Below are 16,408 nucleotides of genomic sequence, written 5' to 3'. Positions count from 1 at the left end.
TCCAAAAACCGTTTTATACAGCCGATTAATAAAATCAACCATAAACATTTCCAGTAAACATTTGCATACAAACACATTAATGTGATGAGTTAAAATGTGTTATGGATGCAATAAATAGAAGAATAAAAAAATACAGATAAAACACCTTTTTTGGCATCAAAATACAATTTTACAGACGCCAGTTTAGCGTGAAATACTTTGTTCGCTATCTCTTTGTTCTCTGGGCAAACAGTGAACAAGTGTTTGTATACTGGCAAACCTGCTGAGACGTCTGTACTGTAGAAAAAAGTCAGGCAGTTACATTGTGTACCAGCAAATGTCATCATCCTCGTTTCAAATGTCATTTTGAACATTTTAATGCGCATTTTGGTTTAGTTTAAGCGCTTGACTAAAATGGTTATGTCTTTTTTCCATGTATTACATAACACTATAAAAGTCTGTTCACTTTCGGGAAGTCATTAGCAGCAAGGGACTAATTAAAATAAAATCAGCATTTTTTTACATTATTATAAGCTGATTTTTACATTATTAAATAATAAAGTTCTTAACATCCCAAGTGAATTGGCATTTTTAGTTGTTGTGATAGTTAAACACGTGCTGAACTGGTAATGAAGATACCTTAATGTCATGGTGACCACTCCGTATGTTCATTCCTTTACGCAGCAGAATTATTCATATCACTCCATTATGTTTTATTATTTAGACTCTCTTTTGCTTTTTTAATGGTGGAAATATTATGAAATGTAAAAACTATTCAAACTATTGATTCATGCCATATTAAGATGAAAATTGGGGCAAAACAAACTGCAAAAATCTTTAGCAATATAATTTTCTGCAGTAGAAATATAAGTCTTATCTCCAGTAATGTCTGTTTTGGGAGATGTTCATATGGAGTCAAATGAAGCTTTCAGCCATTTGTAAGGCAATCAGTCCTTAATTAAGCAGCACAACTTTGCTCACTGACATTTATGCTTGTAGCTGTGTAGAATAACTTTGACTTCCACACAAGAGTTCAGCCATTTACTGTACCATTAATTTCCCCAATCACGCATTTAAAATAAAACTATCACACCACAACCTTACATAGAAAGTCAGAGACATTATGACTCAATGCCAGCTGCAGCATAAATACGCCCAACTCGTCAGAAAAATAAAGTAGCTCAACCTGATCTCATAGGAAATCTTACGTATTTTACAAGTTGGCTAATTCATGATTTTGTACTAAGTGAATCATACAAAAACATACAGTTATAAAAAAAACATAATTATACCCCACGCCTAAAGCCAACGTCACAGGTGAAAGAACATTGTACAAAACCCTACAAGTTTTGTGTAAATAACCTCGTAAAATACCAGGGGTGCCACACATGTCATCAAAAATTAAAGACGCTCTATAAACGAATCTGCGGGACGTCACTTTTTGTTGATGTTTGAACTGTTTTCAAACAAACGGAGTGTAGCTAACTCCTCCCCCTCCCTCTCACTTCCGTGCTTTCATGAACGCGCCCAACCCCCACCCCCAAATCCTTCTTGTCGTTTATTGGCTGGAACACTTTGTTTTGTTTCGTGGTGCTAGGTTTGGCCACTGTGTTTATATTGAAGTTTGTAGAGCCTGGGCTGTCTACAGAGATCGCGTTTTTTTACAGTTTGATCAGCGGACAAGCAGCAAGCAGATAGTGAGGAGATGTTTGCTGTATGTAACAAAAAATGTTTTATGGTCTAAAACGCATAAATTCGCTTAGAGCACCTTTAAGCCAAAACAGTTTGATCGCCCCCGGTGGCTGGCTGCAGTATAGGTCATAAACCCCACCCTCTCTGTGTAAATGAATGGGACGTGAGCTCAACGTAAAAATCAAATAACACTTTTTTCATAAATTTCAATTTTTTGGTTATTTCGTATCATGTTGATGTACTTTAGATGTAAATATTTTTAAATAAGTTTGGTTTAAGTTGGTTATTTGATGCTATTAAAAAGGGGTATACATGATTTGCATGTTTGTGATTAATTTAAATGGGAAAATGGGCGGGGCCTTGATACCACGGCTTCACCTCATAATCACTACTGCGCAGACGCTGGCTCCAGATAATGTCATCGGTGCAAGATGTCAGTGGCAATTTTCTAAAATATTTTGCCTTTAATTTTTTTACAATGGAAGTCTATGGAGATGCGTTTTCTTTCTTTTTACAATCTATGTAAAATATCTACGAATTGCCATGGAATTGTATTGGCCAGCTTGTATTTAAACTATGGCTGTCAAAAAATTAATTATAAATTAAAAATATACCTAAATAACATACATGTATGTGTGTACACAAACACACACATATATTTTGCAAACACAAACTTTTAACGCAATTAATCCTTTGACAGCCCTAATTTAAACTGACTTATTTCTCTGGCATTATGACTTTTCAGATTAAATTAGCTTATACACTGTATGCAACAGCAGAACAGAATCCTATATGCACTGTACATGTAAACGTTACACCTACTGTAAATGTGTGTAAATGCAAAAATATATAACCGCTAGCTCTGACGCACTTATATGTAGATTAAAACCATTAAATTTCAGGTTAAAGTCTTTGTCAGGTAAAAATCTTTCCTGTTAGATTTGCGAACGATGCTTCATGACTGATTACTAAATGAGGTCGAGAAGACATGCTGTCAGCAATTTTCCGTATAATCCCTACACATGGCAAGTTTCTCAAAAAAATAAGCGAATAAATAAACATTTAAGCACAGAAGCGCTGCTGCTTCTACCTGTTCTGCTGGCTGCCAGTCTGTCGCCTTTGAAGTTGCTTGGCAGGCCTGAGGTGAAATGAAACAAAACTTTTTTTCTTACTTAACAAAGGTAAACTTTTACTGGAGTTTTAAACCACGGGAAAAGCTCGCGCTTGGCATCTTTCTGATGTTCAGCACACGCAGCATATGTTCCTCGGTTCTTCTATGAATTAATTTGGTGTGCCGTCCTTCAGAGCTGCTCTCACACACTGAAGGTGCAGGAGAAGAACAATAGCGTCTGCTATTCTGAGCACAACAGAATATTGAATCAGATAGCTGTAAAAGCTGAGCTTTCTTTATTATTGATGATAACAGAAAGGATTTGGAGATAAACGCCACTGTTGTATTCAGACACTCTCATGCACACAATCTCTCATTCTGTAAAAAATATTTCTTTCCTTCTATCGTTTATACGGTTCTTCATTTATACTGTAAATGTACTGTACAAATGTATGCAGCTGTCTTATTACAGTTTTTTTTACTGAGTGCGTTTTCATGCACAGTCTTACGCCGATTACGCTTAATAAACTGATAACACGTGGGGTCATGTAAACGCGTAAAGCGGTTTTCTTTAATCGGGGAAAGCCCATAAACAGCGTAAGCAAAAACCGATCGGCACAGGTAGTTTTTTGCTCATTACGCCGATTTCGCGTGGCATGTAAACACCTTAACCCGCTTTCTCACGGTTTTGTCCATGTGCGCATGTCTCCGCGTATGAAAGATGAACGTCACACGCGGAAGTAAGCGCAAGGTAATGCATAAAAGTCTCCGCTCGACTAAAGCAGTTGGCAGAGAAACTGTGAAAATAAAAGCTCATGTTACATTTACAGGTTCTGCAGACACGAGGAGAGATACAACTGTACAGCGTAATACAGATATGTCGTTGACTTTTTGATCGACTATTGTGTACTATAGGTGGTGACGTCACTGCCTGCGAGAAAACTGATAATTCTCCAAGTCCCATGTAAACGCAGTTGACTGCATAGCCGGCTTATTGATTTGCATGTAAACGCATGAAAACAGTTTTCTATAATAAGCAGATTTTTAATAGTTATCCGCTTATTCTGTGCATGTAAACGCACTCATTGTCAACCTTTAAGTTTTTAACCATACTGAAATCTCATATATCAATATTTGGTGGCTAAACCCCCTTGCAAGGTCTCTGTATAAGTTTGCATCCTTATTCTGCACATTTTGCATTTATAATTGGTTACAGTACATTTGCACTTCTTACATTCTCTGTATAGAGAAATGTAAATGTACATTTTGTGTGTGCAATATGTGTGCACTTTGATGTGAGAAACAAAAGTGTGGTGGAACAGCTGTACATTTTATTTTAAAGAGGTTAGTTAAGGATGAAAGTTAAAGGTACCCAGACCACAGGGAGCACAAAAAGACATCCTGTATTATGGATTCTGCTTGTGGCCTCACAACATCCCAGATCCACCTTTGCTTATTTCCCACAATTTCCAAGCTTCCTTAAAATGAATATGCATTACAGTTGCGGTGAATCCATTAGCGCGGCAGAATAATAATGAAGAAAAAGTGCTTTCAAAAATGCAATTAATCTTATGCAAAACGGCTGCTCAGTGCTTCTAATTAGATGCCATTTTAATAACTGTGTATGTTATACAAGAAACACAGTTTAACACAGGTATTAAACACCATTGTTCATTTGTTTGATTACAGCAAAGCAATGGTATATAAATTTAGCTTGACAGAATAACCCAGTCACTCTTATAAATGCTCAAGAGAAGTACTGCAAGAGGGCAGGCTATACACCATACTTCAACTGATATATCAGCATTCAGGCAAACAAAAGCTAATTTAAATAAACATAAATGCGTTTAAAATGTGAAATTGGATTCGTGTGTTTGGCATTCAGGCTGTACGTTACAGCAAAATGAACATGGCGTTGTGGGAGTGGATGCTTTTGGCAAAGGATTACACTGAGCCTGCAGAATCAAACAAACACTACATTAATAAAAACACCGGTCTATGTTCTAGAAGCCTGTTGTCATCATATTTGTGTTATCCTATTGTAGGTGAAAACCGGGTCCTCCCACGATGGCTTCGGGCTGATGACATCTTCAAATGTTATTTTCTATCACAGGTCAGACATCGGGTCTGCATGCAGCTAGGGATTGAAGAAAGGTTATTTTCTCTTCAGGCTGTGATGTGAACCTTTCTGTACTGAGAGTCCTGATATACTGATAGTGGCTTTGGCTGTCAATCAACATGCTGTGTCAAAAATGATAGGAAAAGTGTGCGTTCCTGCTATTGAAATGTACAATTTGCTATAGCAATGATGACACATTGTCTGTTTGTGTTAAATGGATAAAATAACAAGATGAATCTTCAGCAATAACAACAAACCTGCGATTGGATGTGAAAACAAATCTGCCTATTGTGTAGCCGAGTTTCCAGGTGTTCAACATGTTCATTTATTTATAGGCTTCAAGAAAGGAGGTCTAGGTATGGGCTGGATGCCGGGCCACTGCGGTTATCTTCACCACTCCCTGACCGAGGAGGAAAGAGGCAGGCGAGCACATTAATGATGCATAGGGACCGGTACGTTCAGTTTAAAGTTCTCCATGCTCTGTGCAGGCCCGCTGAAATATGCATGAGCTACACTGCATGTGCAGGCTGCAGCACGCCACGTTACTTTCCACCCGAGCGAAGGGCGCAGCGTTTGCCGGCACGCTTGCAGCGAAGCAACTGCGGACTATTCTGATAAAGCATGCTCGAGTCGTAAGTTGTTTGTCATAATATGTCAGTTCTGCATGTTTGTGTTTGTCATAGAGTTTAATACAGTAGCTTGGTTTTGGTCATTTGATAGATTTACTAAGTAAAGGAACAGTATTTTACACTTCTGCCAAACCTTTGAATTATGATTTGTAAATAAACTTGGCTATAGAGGTTTACTTCTATTATGATTTTAAGGTTCAAATTAGCCCTAGAAATACTTTTAAAAATTCTGAATCTTTTGCATTAAATAATTCAAGCCCAACTGCTTTAAGCAATAGTTTACCCAAATATGACAGCTTATTTTTGTAAATATTTACTCAGCAGGCGCAATGATATAATGCAGTGGCCAAAAATACTCCCCTGCTATTAAAAGTTACCAAGGGGACTATTTTCAGGCGCTGCATAATATCATTGCGCCTCCCGCAGCCATGTTACGGCAGCAAAGTCCTTGATTTTTACGCCTGAATAGTTCTATAGTTCCTAACCATATCAGGCTAGAAAATCGCAACTTTTAATTTTCCGTCGGTCTTAGTACAATACAGAAAAGTCAAGTTTTAAATAGGAAAAATATCGAAACTCTTTGGTTATTTTTTTGCGCGATGCTAATGGTCTAATCAGATTCAATGGATTATGCTAAGCTATGCTAATAGTGGTACCGCCAGACCCGGAGATCAGCTGAATGGATTCCAAAACTGTGAAAATCAAATGTTTAACTCTAGTGGAGCTGGAAAATGACCATGTTTTCAAGTTTCTCTGCGGCTCTGTGAGAGGCTAGCCGGCTGCTATGCTACCAAAACAAAGCGTTCGAAGGGGCGCAGGCATATCTCTGCATGTGCTTCTAGAGATTTGCGCAGAAGTACACTTTACTGACGTAAGTTGAATCCTTGTAATCGTTTTATGAGTGGTTACCACCCCCATCACTCAAAGCTTTGCTGGCTAGGCAATGGCTGGTTGCATTTTGGCTTCATCCAGTCAAAAGCGAAGGTGCACAAAATGACACCCCGCCTACCCAATGTGCGCTTCCAGGACATTTTAAGTTCTCATACCTTATCTGAATGGACAAAACAGAAAAATAGGGCGGGATATTCATCGGAAGCGTGTAAGGAAGCAGGAAGAGATGCATTTTCATTGAGAAGAATCGATATTTGATAGAAAATAAACATGATCGATCATATTAACCGTAAGCACGTATGTAAACAAAGAAGAATCTTGCGTGATTTTTCCCTATTTTTCGTTGTTTTGGATTAAAATGTGGGATGCATTTTGAAGAGTGGACCCTTACGTTGCAATGTACGCTGACGTTTTTTGGGTTTGTCAGAAATGATCAGATTCATATGGCAAGAAATGTGAGAACCGACATCCATATTTATATGCGGTTCATCTGCATTTCATTTAACCCTTTTCACTCCAGTGTATTGATGGCAAAAACAAGCTCAGAACATAAATCTTGAGTGTTTTAGCTTTCAAATAATGCAAAGTTTATGATTGAAGATTGAATATTTGATGTAAGACAGAGTCAGAGTACAGAAACCCACAGATACGCCCCTAGGGCCCGCCCACGGGCCGGTGGTTTTAATGTTTTAATGCCAACATAACATGATGACATTTTAATATAAAAGTGTTTGTGTGAATTGAAAAAGCAAAGTTATATACATCTTTGATGGCACGGCAATAAATTATAGTACAATTTTCATATTTGGGTAAACTATTCCTTTGATAAGGAAATAATGTAAAATTACTTTAAAACTTTTAAACTTTTCAAGTGTTTCTCATGCTTGATTATTTGTTATAATGAGCTGTTTATTTATGGAATGGCTTCTAGACAGCGCTGTTTGGTCTGCTGGCTTTCCTTAAAGCATTTGCCACAACTGAGCAATAGCAAAAGCCTCAACAAATCTAACTTGACTCAAGGCAAACATCCAAAAATATCCTCATGTGTTGACTGTAACTGCAGTCAGTGCTAACCCCACTAAGATTTCGCAGGCAAACAGACGCGCTTTTTCATTACTTGGCACAAATATTTGAATGACCTTCAAAGTATTGTGCCATGTTGCTATTTCTGCCACACAGGTCTAACAGCGACCTCCAACATGTCAGAATCCGTTATCACTTTGTGGCGCGCAATGCCAACGAGCTCACCGTGCAGCAGGGAGAGATACTGGAGGTATGGATGACCCTCGGGGAGGAGGTGGAGGAGGATGGGAGCGAGGGGCAGAGGAGGTCTGAGGTTCACAGTGTGGGAGGTAGCAGGAGAACAAAACACGACTGCACTGCATGTTCTCATGTAGAGCTCACAGTTTAAAGACGCTAGATGATGTTTGCAATATAAATAGGTTTGAAAAAAAAAACCTCTAATGGTTAAAGAAACTTTCAGGGAAACTAGAACTAATATACACACTTATAAAGTATACTGTAGACATTTCCTGAAGAACACTGGTTCTAAATCATGGCATCGCTGTGGGGAACCTTTATAGCACCTTGAATTGGTGTTAAAGATTTAGTTAGTGTTGGGTTCTAGCTGATTTAATGTGCTGCATCACAATTTATTATTTTTTTGAATGCTAAACATTTGATCAGTCAATGAAAAATGTTTAAACAATATTTTCAATTTCTTAAAGAAAATAAAAGCCAAAATGTGATATGAATGTGGTTCTGGTTAAATAAAACTGTTTACAACTAGTTCTGTCTACTTCTGAATATGGAACTCGATGAAATGAGCGCTGTTTAATTATTAATCCATTTGAAACGTTACTTGAACATTGCTAAGCTCCTGCAATCGCACAATAACCTTAATGATCCAGGAAATTCTAGCATTTAGAAAGCTGTTCTTTCAACCTGTCACTTCCAGACGTCTGCTGTTTCCTCAGAACAGCCTCCAACCCCCTAGGCGCTCTATTTACATGAGAACTACTGAAGTGATCAAGAGGGATTACCCCCGATTGCCTAATCCATCTGGAAACATGGATAATCGTGTTTCTAGACATGCCCGGCCTGATCCTGGTATCGCTGGGATTTAATTCCAGTATCTCAATGGGAGGATGCTTCATTGGGACAGAGTTACAACAGAGTTCCAAAATCATTTTGTTAAAATTAGGCAACATGTTGAATGAGGAGTCACACAAATTGATTTGTCTGGATTCAAGGACGAAATGTAAATAGTAAAGTTTTCACACATGTTATATAAGAAAAGTTTTTAAAAAGTGATACATGTTTTGGGTTAAACTGTTTTGTAGTGCAGGACTTGATGTTTTTTTTTTTTGAGAACTGATTGGATCGTTGCAAGTTGGGCCATGTTCTTAATTGCTGCAATATTTTGCTGAGCAGAAACAAGTTTTCGATAGCCTGTCCTCGCACCATTTCTTATGACAGGAAGTTAAGAGAAGTCGGACAAAATTAATTAATTAATTAATTAAATTAATCGCCCAAAAAAAGGCAAGACTTTACAGTAAGGTTGTATTCAGACATTAGTCAAAGCAGGGGTTTTCAAACTGTGGATCGTGACCAAAAAAATCACTTGGTATGTTGTAATGGCAAACCCTGTTTAGACCGCGGGCATTGGTGCAGACACATTCTACTAAGCGTTATTATTTGACCGTAACTCTTCAACCATTTGTGCTATGAAATTTTTTTAAATTGCTCCTGAAATTACGGTAATTTCTTGCTTTCTGTATGCCAATCACTGCTGTTTTCTGGAGAGCTGAAGGGGCGGATTTGAACAGTAGAGTGCATTAGGTTAAAGTGCAGCAGATTAAAGTAATAGGAGTGAAAACTATATTGTTCATTGTTAGTTTGTGTTAGCTAATGCCAAAGACGGCGTTACAGGGACGCAGGAAGTATGGCAAGGGAGACGCAGTGCCTCGTTCTCTTCTCAGGGAACAACAGTTACATACATAACCCAAGACATTTTCATTTCTCAAACACAACTATGCAAAAAAGCATTTTGGTATGAATCAAAATTCGCATACAGAAGATATAAGCATTTAAAGGAAATAGTTTAGCACGTGTGCTTAAAAACTCTAGAATTTGTATGATATTATCCTACACTACACAGGGAATAATATGGATTTTTTCCAGAAAACTTCTTGCATAAAATAGATTCAAGCACTTTCAATGACCTGTATCTATGTATGTATATTTTCAAAAACTTTCAAAAACAAAAACCTTGAATTGTTTCCCCCCAAACTTTTAAGAACCCATGGGAACCCTGTTTTTAATATGTACAACCATATTGTAAAGTGTTACCAAAATATACACTCAGAAAAAAAGGTACAAAAGTTGTCACTGGGGTGGTACCGGGGGCGGTTCTAGACCCTTTTTAGGGGGGCTCCAGCCACCTGTCATCTTAGCCCCCCTAAGATAAGTCTTAATATTTCAACCAAACTATCAAATATATTTTTCTGAAGTTTTATTTATTTGTAAAAACAATTTATTTGAAGATATTAATTAAAATAAAATTAATAAAAAATGCATGATACATCTGCAAAGTAAAACTGATTTATAATGTATAACGAAAAGTAAAGTCTAACTCGTGTAAATATAAATTCTCATATAAATTGTTAGTATTCAGTAAACTTTGAATATACATATAGTATACATAAACTTTAATTCAAGATACAAAGTAATAAATAATAGTAATAACTTTTATACCTTTATATCTGAAGAGTTTCGTTGCAAAACGAGATAAATCCATTTTTTAACATTTTTGTCAAAACATGTTTATTATTATGTTATCATGTTATTATTTTGTTTTATGGTGCTACTTAGCTGTATTTTTTAAGTTATGAAGGTTTAAATCAAAACAAACCAACTGCAGTTGAATTGATATTAATTGGAATGCACAACCAAAAAATGAGTTTTCTGAACAATTAACAAAACGGAGTTATCTTGTTTTGCAACGAAAGTCTTCATCTGTTCAAGAGTTTTTTTTTTATTAGGTTAAATCATAAGGGATTGGAACTATATAGAAGAGTAATGTATGTAGCCTACATGAATTTATTAATATAATAATACTCAATCAATTTGCAAAAATGGCATCACAATGCTCTCTTCACATCATCACTGAGCAACCCTATATCACGAAAATGCGTGACTATTTCACGCATGGACCAGCGTGACAATGTCACGCTTTGCCGCGTTTGAGCGTGAGCATGTCACGCTTTGCTGTTTGTGTCACTGTCACGTATTGGTTACTCAACTTTTTTTTCCTATTTTCAAACCATTGTCGCTTCGGTTTAGGGTTAGATTTGGTGCTTGTGTTATATGTCACTTTAAGTATTTGTCACTTTAAGTATTGGTTTATAAAAATAAAAGATACAATACTTATTCTTTTATATTTTCTAAACTTTAACCAATTGTCACCTGACGTTGGGGTTAGAGTTTGTTTAGGTAAGGGTGTCATTTTATGTAAATCTAACCCTAAACCGAAGCGACAATGGTAAGAAATTAGGACAAAAAAGTTGAGTAACCAATACGTGACAGTGACACAAACAGAAAGCGTGACATGCTCACGCTCAAACGCGGCAAAGCGTGACATTGTCACGCTGGTCCATGCGTGAAATAGTCACGCAATTTCGTGATACTGGGTTGCACTGAGGGCTAAGCCCCCCTAAGAATGAAATCCTAGAAACGCCCCTGGGTGGTACCTTTTCAAAAACTACATTTTTGTCCCTAAAATACATATCTGTCACAAAATAGTACATGACGTCACTGCCTATAGTACATATAGGGGCGTTTTCCCGGACAGGGATCGGCTTAAGCCAGGACTAGGCCTTAGGCCTTGTCCACATGGACACGGGTATTTTTATATCCGTGATTTTTTTACGCGGTGCGGCCGTTTGTCCATGCAGAAACGCAGGCCCGTGCGGGGCTCTAAGGAGAAAAACTCCAGTTATAAAAATACCAGTGTCCGTGTGGACTAGGCCTTTAATTGGGAAATATAACAAACATGGATTACTAAAAACATTACTTGTATGCATTTTGAGGCAAAACAAAGAGTACTGATGTATTCTAAGATATGTCGGTGTAAGTTGTTTTCAATTTTCGCAGTTTCTCTGCCAACTGCTTTAGTCAAATGGAGACTTTTATGCGTTACTTTGTGCTTACTTCCTCGTATGACGTTTAGCTGTCACACACAGACACATGCGCACATGAACAGAACCGTGAGAAAGCCGGTTAAGGCGTTTACATGCCATGCGAAATCGGGGTAAAGAGCAAAAAACTACCTGCGCCGATCGGTTTTTGCTTATGCTGTTTATGGGCTTTTCCCGATAATATTAAACCATTTTACGCGTTTACATGACCCCACGTGTTATCAGTTTATTAAGCATAATCAGTGTAAGACTGTGCAAGTAACGCACTCAATGTCACTGGTTCTGTGCAGGGTAAAGTCATACACAGCTTTTCATTTACTAATCTTACTGCAATGCATTCTGTTTTCCATTAAGTACCCACAGTATACAATGCTGCTTAAAGACAATGTTTTTTGAAACAGACCTCATGTATTTGTGGCCTTTAGGTCTTGGAAAACAATAAACAATGGTGGCTGCTGAGGAACCGCAGTGGTCAGTCAGGCTACGTGCCTTATAATGTGCTAGAAGAGGTCAAACCAGAAGAGCAGCAGTACAACCGCGCTGCTCTCTTTAACAGCCAGGTAGACTTACAGCACAAACCACCCCACGTTCACCCATTAGTAAGGTTTATTAGTTGCATTCCACAAATATCTTTCATACCTACAGTACGTGCCAGACATAAACTGATATATTTTATTTTTTACTCCTTCTTACTTAGCCTTTTGTTCTATTTCTATAGGCTGTCAATCCTTACAAAGGAACTCCAACTGCTTCTGTAAATCATGTAGAGGTTTTGGAGATGAATAAATCCTCCAGGGACAAAGACAGTATGTACCTTTTATCTGCTCTGTGTATGCGCTTTTCTCTTCTGGAGAAAAATAAATGTGTGAGAGTGCTCTTATGCACATAGATTGCATATTTCTACAACAGCTCATAACTTCTGTCCTGGGCAGTCATGCCGGCTATGTCTCTGTACATTTCCCCATCGCCCTATTTTTCTTTCTGTCTTTCTAGACCGCAGCCAACAGAAGGAGGTAAACGATGAGCTGTTGAAAAGGATAACGGACAGTAAGGCTCAACCACCCGCTCGTAACTTTAGGGTAGAGCGATCGTGCAGAACCGTGCCCATCACGCAGACATCTGAGCCCTTTGAGGTGCACGCTTGGCTTAATGCCAAGGGTTTCTCCAGGCCGTGAGTAATGCATGAACTGCAACACCTAATATGATGCTTCTAATCATTTATGGTGGTGCAACATTGTACTATCTGGGCAGGTAACTGTAAGATAGTATATTTAATCCCTTCATGGGATCATTCATCACTTTGTACTGATCAGTATTCATCACCTTGTACCAGATGTAACACAGCATTTTGGACATTGCAAATACTGTGTCTGTGGTAAAAGTCAAAATTACTATAAAAAAATTGGTTGTTTCAACTTTTAAAAAAGTACTTGTGCTGACTTAAAATATTACTTTTTAGTTGACTGATATTTTTAAGTTGAATTAACTCAACATTTACAGTGTGATTGTAATGAAGTGTTAGTTGCTTAATCCCTCTTTGAGAATGTTACATAATTCATTTTTGTATTATTTGTCCCCTGAGATAAAACTATATCAGTCCAATGTTTTATTTTGATGGCCATTTTTCAACCTCTCTCTGACCCTTCAAATAAAAGACCCAGAGGAAAACATTGCTCAGAGGTCAATAACAGCCTCGTTGCCAAGCCTGCATTACATTGAGAGATTACAAACCAATGCATGCTGACATAACAGAGTTACCAGAGTTAAGATCAGAATAAACCAATCAGAAAATGCTCTGGAGGATCTCAATGTCAGCCGTTGTTAAAGGACAACACCACTGTTTTTCAATATTTTACTATGTTCTTACCTCAACTTAGACAAATTAATACATACCTATCTTTATTCAATGCGTGCACTTTTAATCTTTGCACAGCACCTCGTGAATGTGTTAGCATTTAGCCTAGCCCCAATCATTCCTTAGGATCCAAACAGGGATGCATTTAGAAGCCACCAAACACTTCCATGTTTTCCCTATTTAAAGTCTGTTACATAAGTAGTTACACGAGTAAGTATGGTGGCACAAAATAAAACTTTTATTTGGAGCCATAGGAATGAATGGGGCTAGGCTAAATGCTAACACATTCAAGAAGCGCTGTACAAAGATTAAAGTACACACATTAAAAAAAGATAGGTATGTATTAATTCATCTAAGTTGAGGTAAGAACATAGTAAAATATTGAAAAACGGTGGTGAATGTGGGCATGCACATATTATTATTATTATTATTTCAGAAATCTGAGATTTTTTTGGCAGCTTGATTTCAAATAAATCCTTTTTTTTACAAGAAAGGAACATTTTAGTTTTGAAAGTTTGCTAAATGTATCTCAACATTTGACTTATGATATAAGAAACCTTTCTCAAATATTTTTTTTTTAAATATTATTTTTATGTGTCAGGGTGGTGGATTGTCTGGGTAGTCTTAACGGTGCTCAGCTTTTTTCTCTCAGCAAGGATGAGCTGAGGGCCGTGTGTGGGGACGAGGGGTCGCGTGTCTTCAGTCAGCTCAGTGTGCAGAAAGCCCAAATAGAGGTCAGTCAAACAGCAACACTACCTAGCCCAAATATTTATCTGTATGTGTGTAATGGAGAAACTAACAATAGCAATACAATAGCGGGGTTAAAAGCCAAATGGTTTTTCTTCTCTTAATCTCAGAAAAGTCACGGTGACACAGAGCTGCAGGAGATCATGAGACGACGGCAACAGGAAGTGGAAGCCTCAGCCTGGGAATGATTACAGTCAATCGCGATAATTTCATCGCATTTTCTCCAATACTCTTGTTCACCCTACAATCAACAGCCACCCAGAGGAATTCAGAACAGATGGACTAAACAGCTCCAGTCATTACTGTAACCGTGTCCAGCCCATTTCCTTTATGACCTGTACAACGTAGTGCTTAACATAAGTGCTTTAAACTGATGAACATGAATGCATTGGGATTAAAGTCTTTAACCTCCATTTAAAGTGATAAAAATGACATTGGGCATCGACTAATAAGTCCTAATATTTGAAACAAGTAGTCTGTCACTGCATGAAAATCATGAAGATTTTCTCTATAATGGTACTGAAGTATTATCACATACTTCATACGGCTAAATGACTACTTAATATTAATGTTGAAGACTGTCTCATCACTCATTTGTCGGTACTTCTTTTTTTCGCATGTTTCATGCTTTATTAATGCAAATCAGGTCATGTTTATTCATGTGTGTGTGTGTGTGTGTGTGTGTGTGTGTGTGTGTGTGTGTGTGTGTGTGTGTGTGTGTGTGTGCATGATCGCTATATAATTTTCCTTCATACTTCAAGTAGAAGTGATAGTAGCCCCCATTGGCAATAACCATTATATTTTAATAACTTCTTTTTGTTTGGCCACAGTTGTAAACAGACACCGCAATGCAATTCGATCCAAAGAACACACAACTGGTAAACAATAATCCCTATATTGTTAATGCCCGCGGCGAATGTTACATCACTTTATGTTTATGAGCCAGGCTATGCAACTTCAGCCCCCAAACATGCTTTAAACATTTATTTTCTTCTTATTCAAAATTAAATAAACAAACAAAAATATGAATATGTTTGTGCTTATGTGTAAACTGTGGAGTATTGATATACAGACTATACCATTGAAAAAAATGATTTGCGCATACAATATTGATGGTGACTATTTAAAAAGCCACAGCAGTCAGACGTCATTGTACTATTGCTTTACAGAGAACCGATTCCTACGGCTCCTCTTACCCACTGATGTTTATAAAGACCCTTTCAACCCTCTGAAAGCCATACGGCTGTGTCTCTAACCGGCTCGCTGACTGACAGCTTTGCTACTTACCCTCACAGAGGGCACATAAGGGGGGCTTTCAGTTTGTCTTGTTGCTTTTTTGCTGGAATAGATTGTGAACGCATCAGCGAGTATTGTGCTGCGTTCAGGATGAGCTGGAATGACCCCCATCTCTCCCTTTGTATGCACTGTCAGGATGCCTCCCAGCCCTGAGAGAAAGTGGATGAGGCTGTATATTGTCACTATGATTCATGGCATGAATCAATCCCTAATGATGGAATTTACGGAGGGGAAGATCAAAGGAAAGATGCTGGACTGCCTCGCAGCGCACTGAAACTATTGTGATTCATATCCATGGAATTTACAAACTTCAAATCAATTTAATGCAAAAATATTGTACATCTGATGATTAAAACATATACATTTACGTATTTTGGCAGGCGCATTCATCCAATAGGGCTTACAGCGAATTACAAAGTATATATATATATATTTTAACGTGTTCCCTGAGTTCAAACCCATGACTTTTTGTGCTTTCAAAACAATGCTCTACCACATTTGTATCTCAAATATGATAAAATAAATGAATTTGGCATATACAGAGGAAAACAATCCAAAAAATACTGTGTTGTTTTAAACCATTGTTGGGTAACATAAAAACAACAAACCCAACCGCTGAGTTCACGAGTTCACATCAACATGTAATCAAATATGATCATAAAGCTTATCTGGCTTGCTGTCCGAGGGGAGAACTCTTAATTCGGAATACTAACTAGAGATCTTCTCGGGTTCAAATAAATGTACCCGACCCAAATCACTTTAAACCAGAAGCCGACGTGCATGAATGCGTTTTTTAAAAGAAAGACCCAACCCGAGTCAAACCAGAGAAAATTAGACCCGAGTTCGACCCGAACCAGTGTCAAGTTTTTTTAACCTGACTAGACCCGAATG

The 16,408-nt window shown here is 37.7% G+C and overlaps 2 protein-coding genes across 4 annotated transcripts in view; one reads left to right on the top strand and one right to left on the bottom strand.

The window, feature by feature from the left end:
• mgat4c (mgat4 family member C) overlaps window positions 1–16,408 on the bottom strand; it is a 145,247-nt gene that overhangs the window by 25,365 nt on the left and 103,474 nt on the right. The gene's annotated exons all lie outside the window — the stretch shown is intronic.
• Window positions 5,459–15,185, top strand: eps8b (epidermal growth factor receptor pathway substrate 8b). Its single transcript, XM_065278600.2, has 7 exons — window positions 5,459–5,533; window positions 7,601–7,694; window positions 12,045–12,179; window positions 12,338–12,425; window positions 12,613–12,790; window positions 14,076–14,208; window positions 14,332–15,185. The coding sequence occupies exons 1-7, from the start codon at window positions 5,523–5,525 to the stop codon at window positions 14,407–14,409; spliced, it is 717 nt and encodes a 238-aa protein (XP_065134672.2). The 5' UTR covers window positions 5,459–5,522; the 3' UTR covers window positions 14,410–15,185.

This window comes from Paramisgurnus dabryanus, chromosome 9, assembly GCF_030506205.2.
Source record: "Paramisgurnus dabryanus chromosome 9, PD_genome_1.1, whole genome shotgun sequence".
NCBI classification, from domain to species: Eukaryota; Metazoa; Chordata; class Actinopteri; order Cypriniformes; family Cobitidae; genus Paramisgurnus; species Paramisgurnus dabryanus.
The sequence above is the reverse complement of the archived record's forward strand: the minus strand, read 5'-3'. Positions and strand labels throughout refer to the sequence as shown.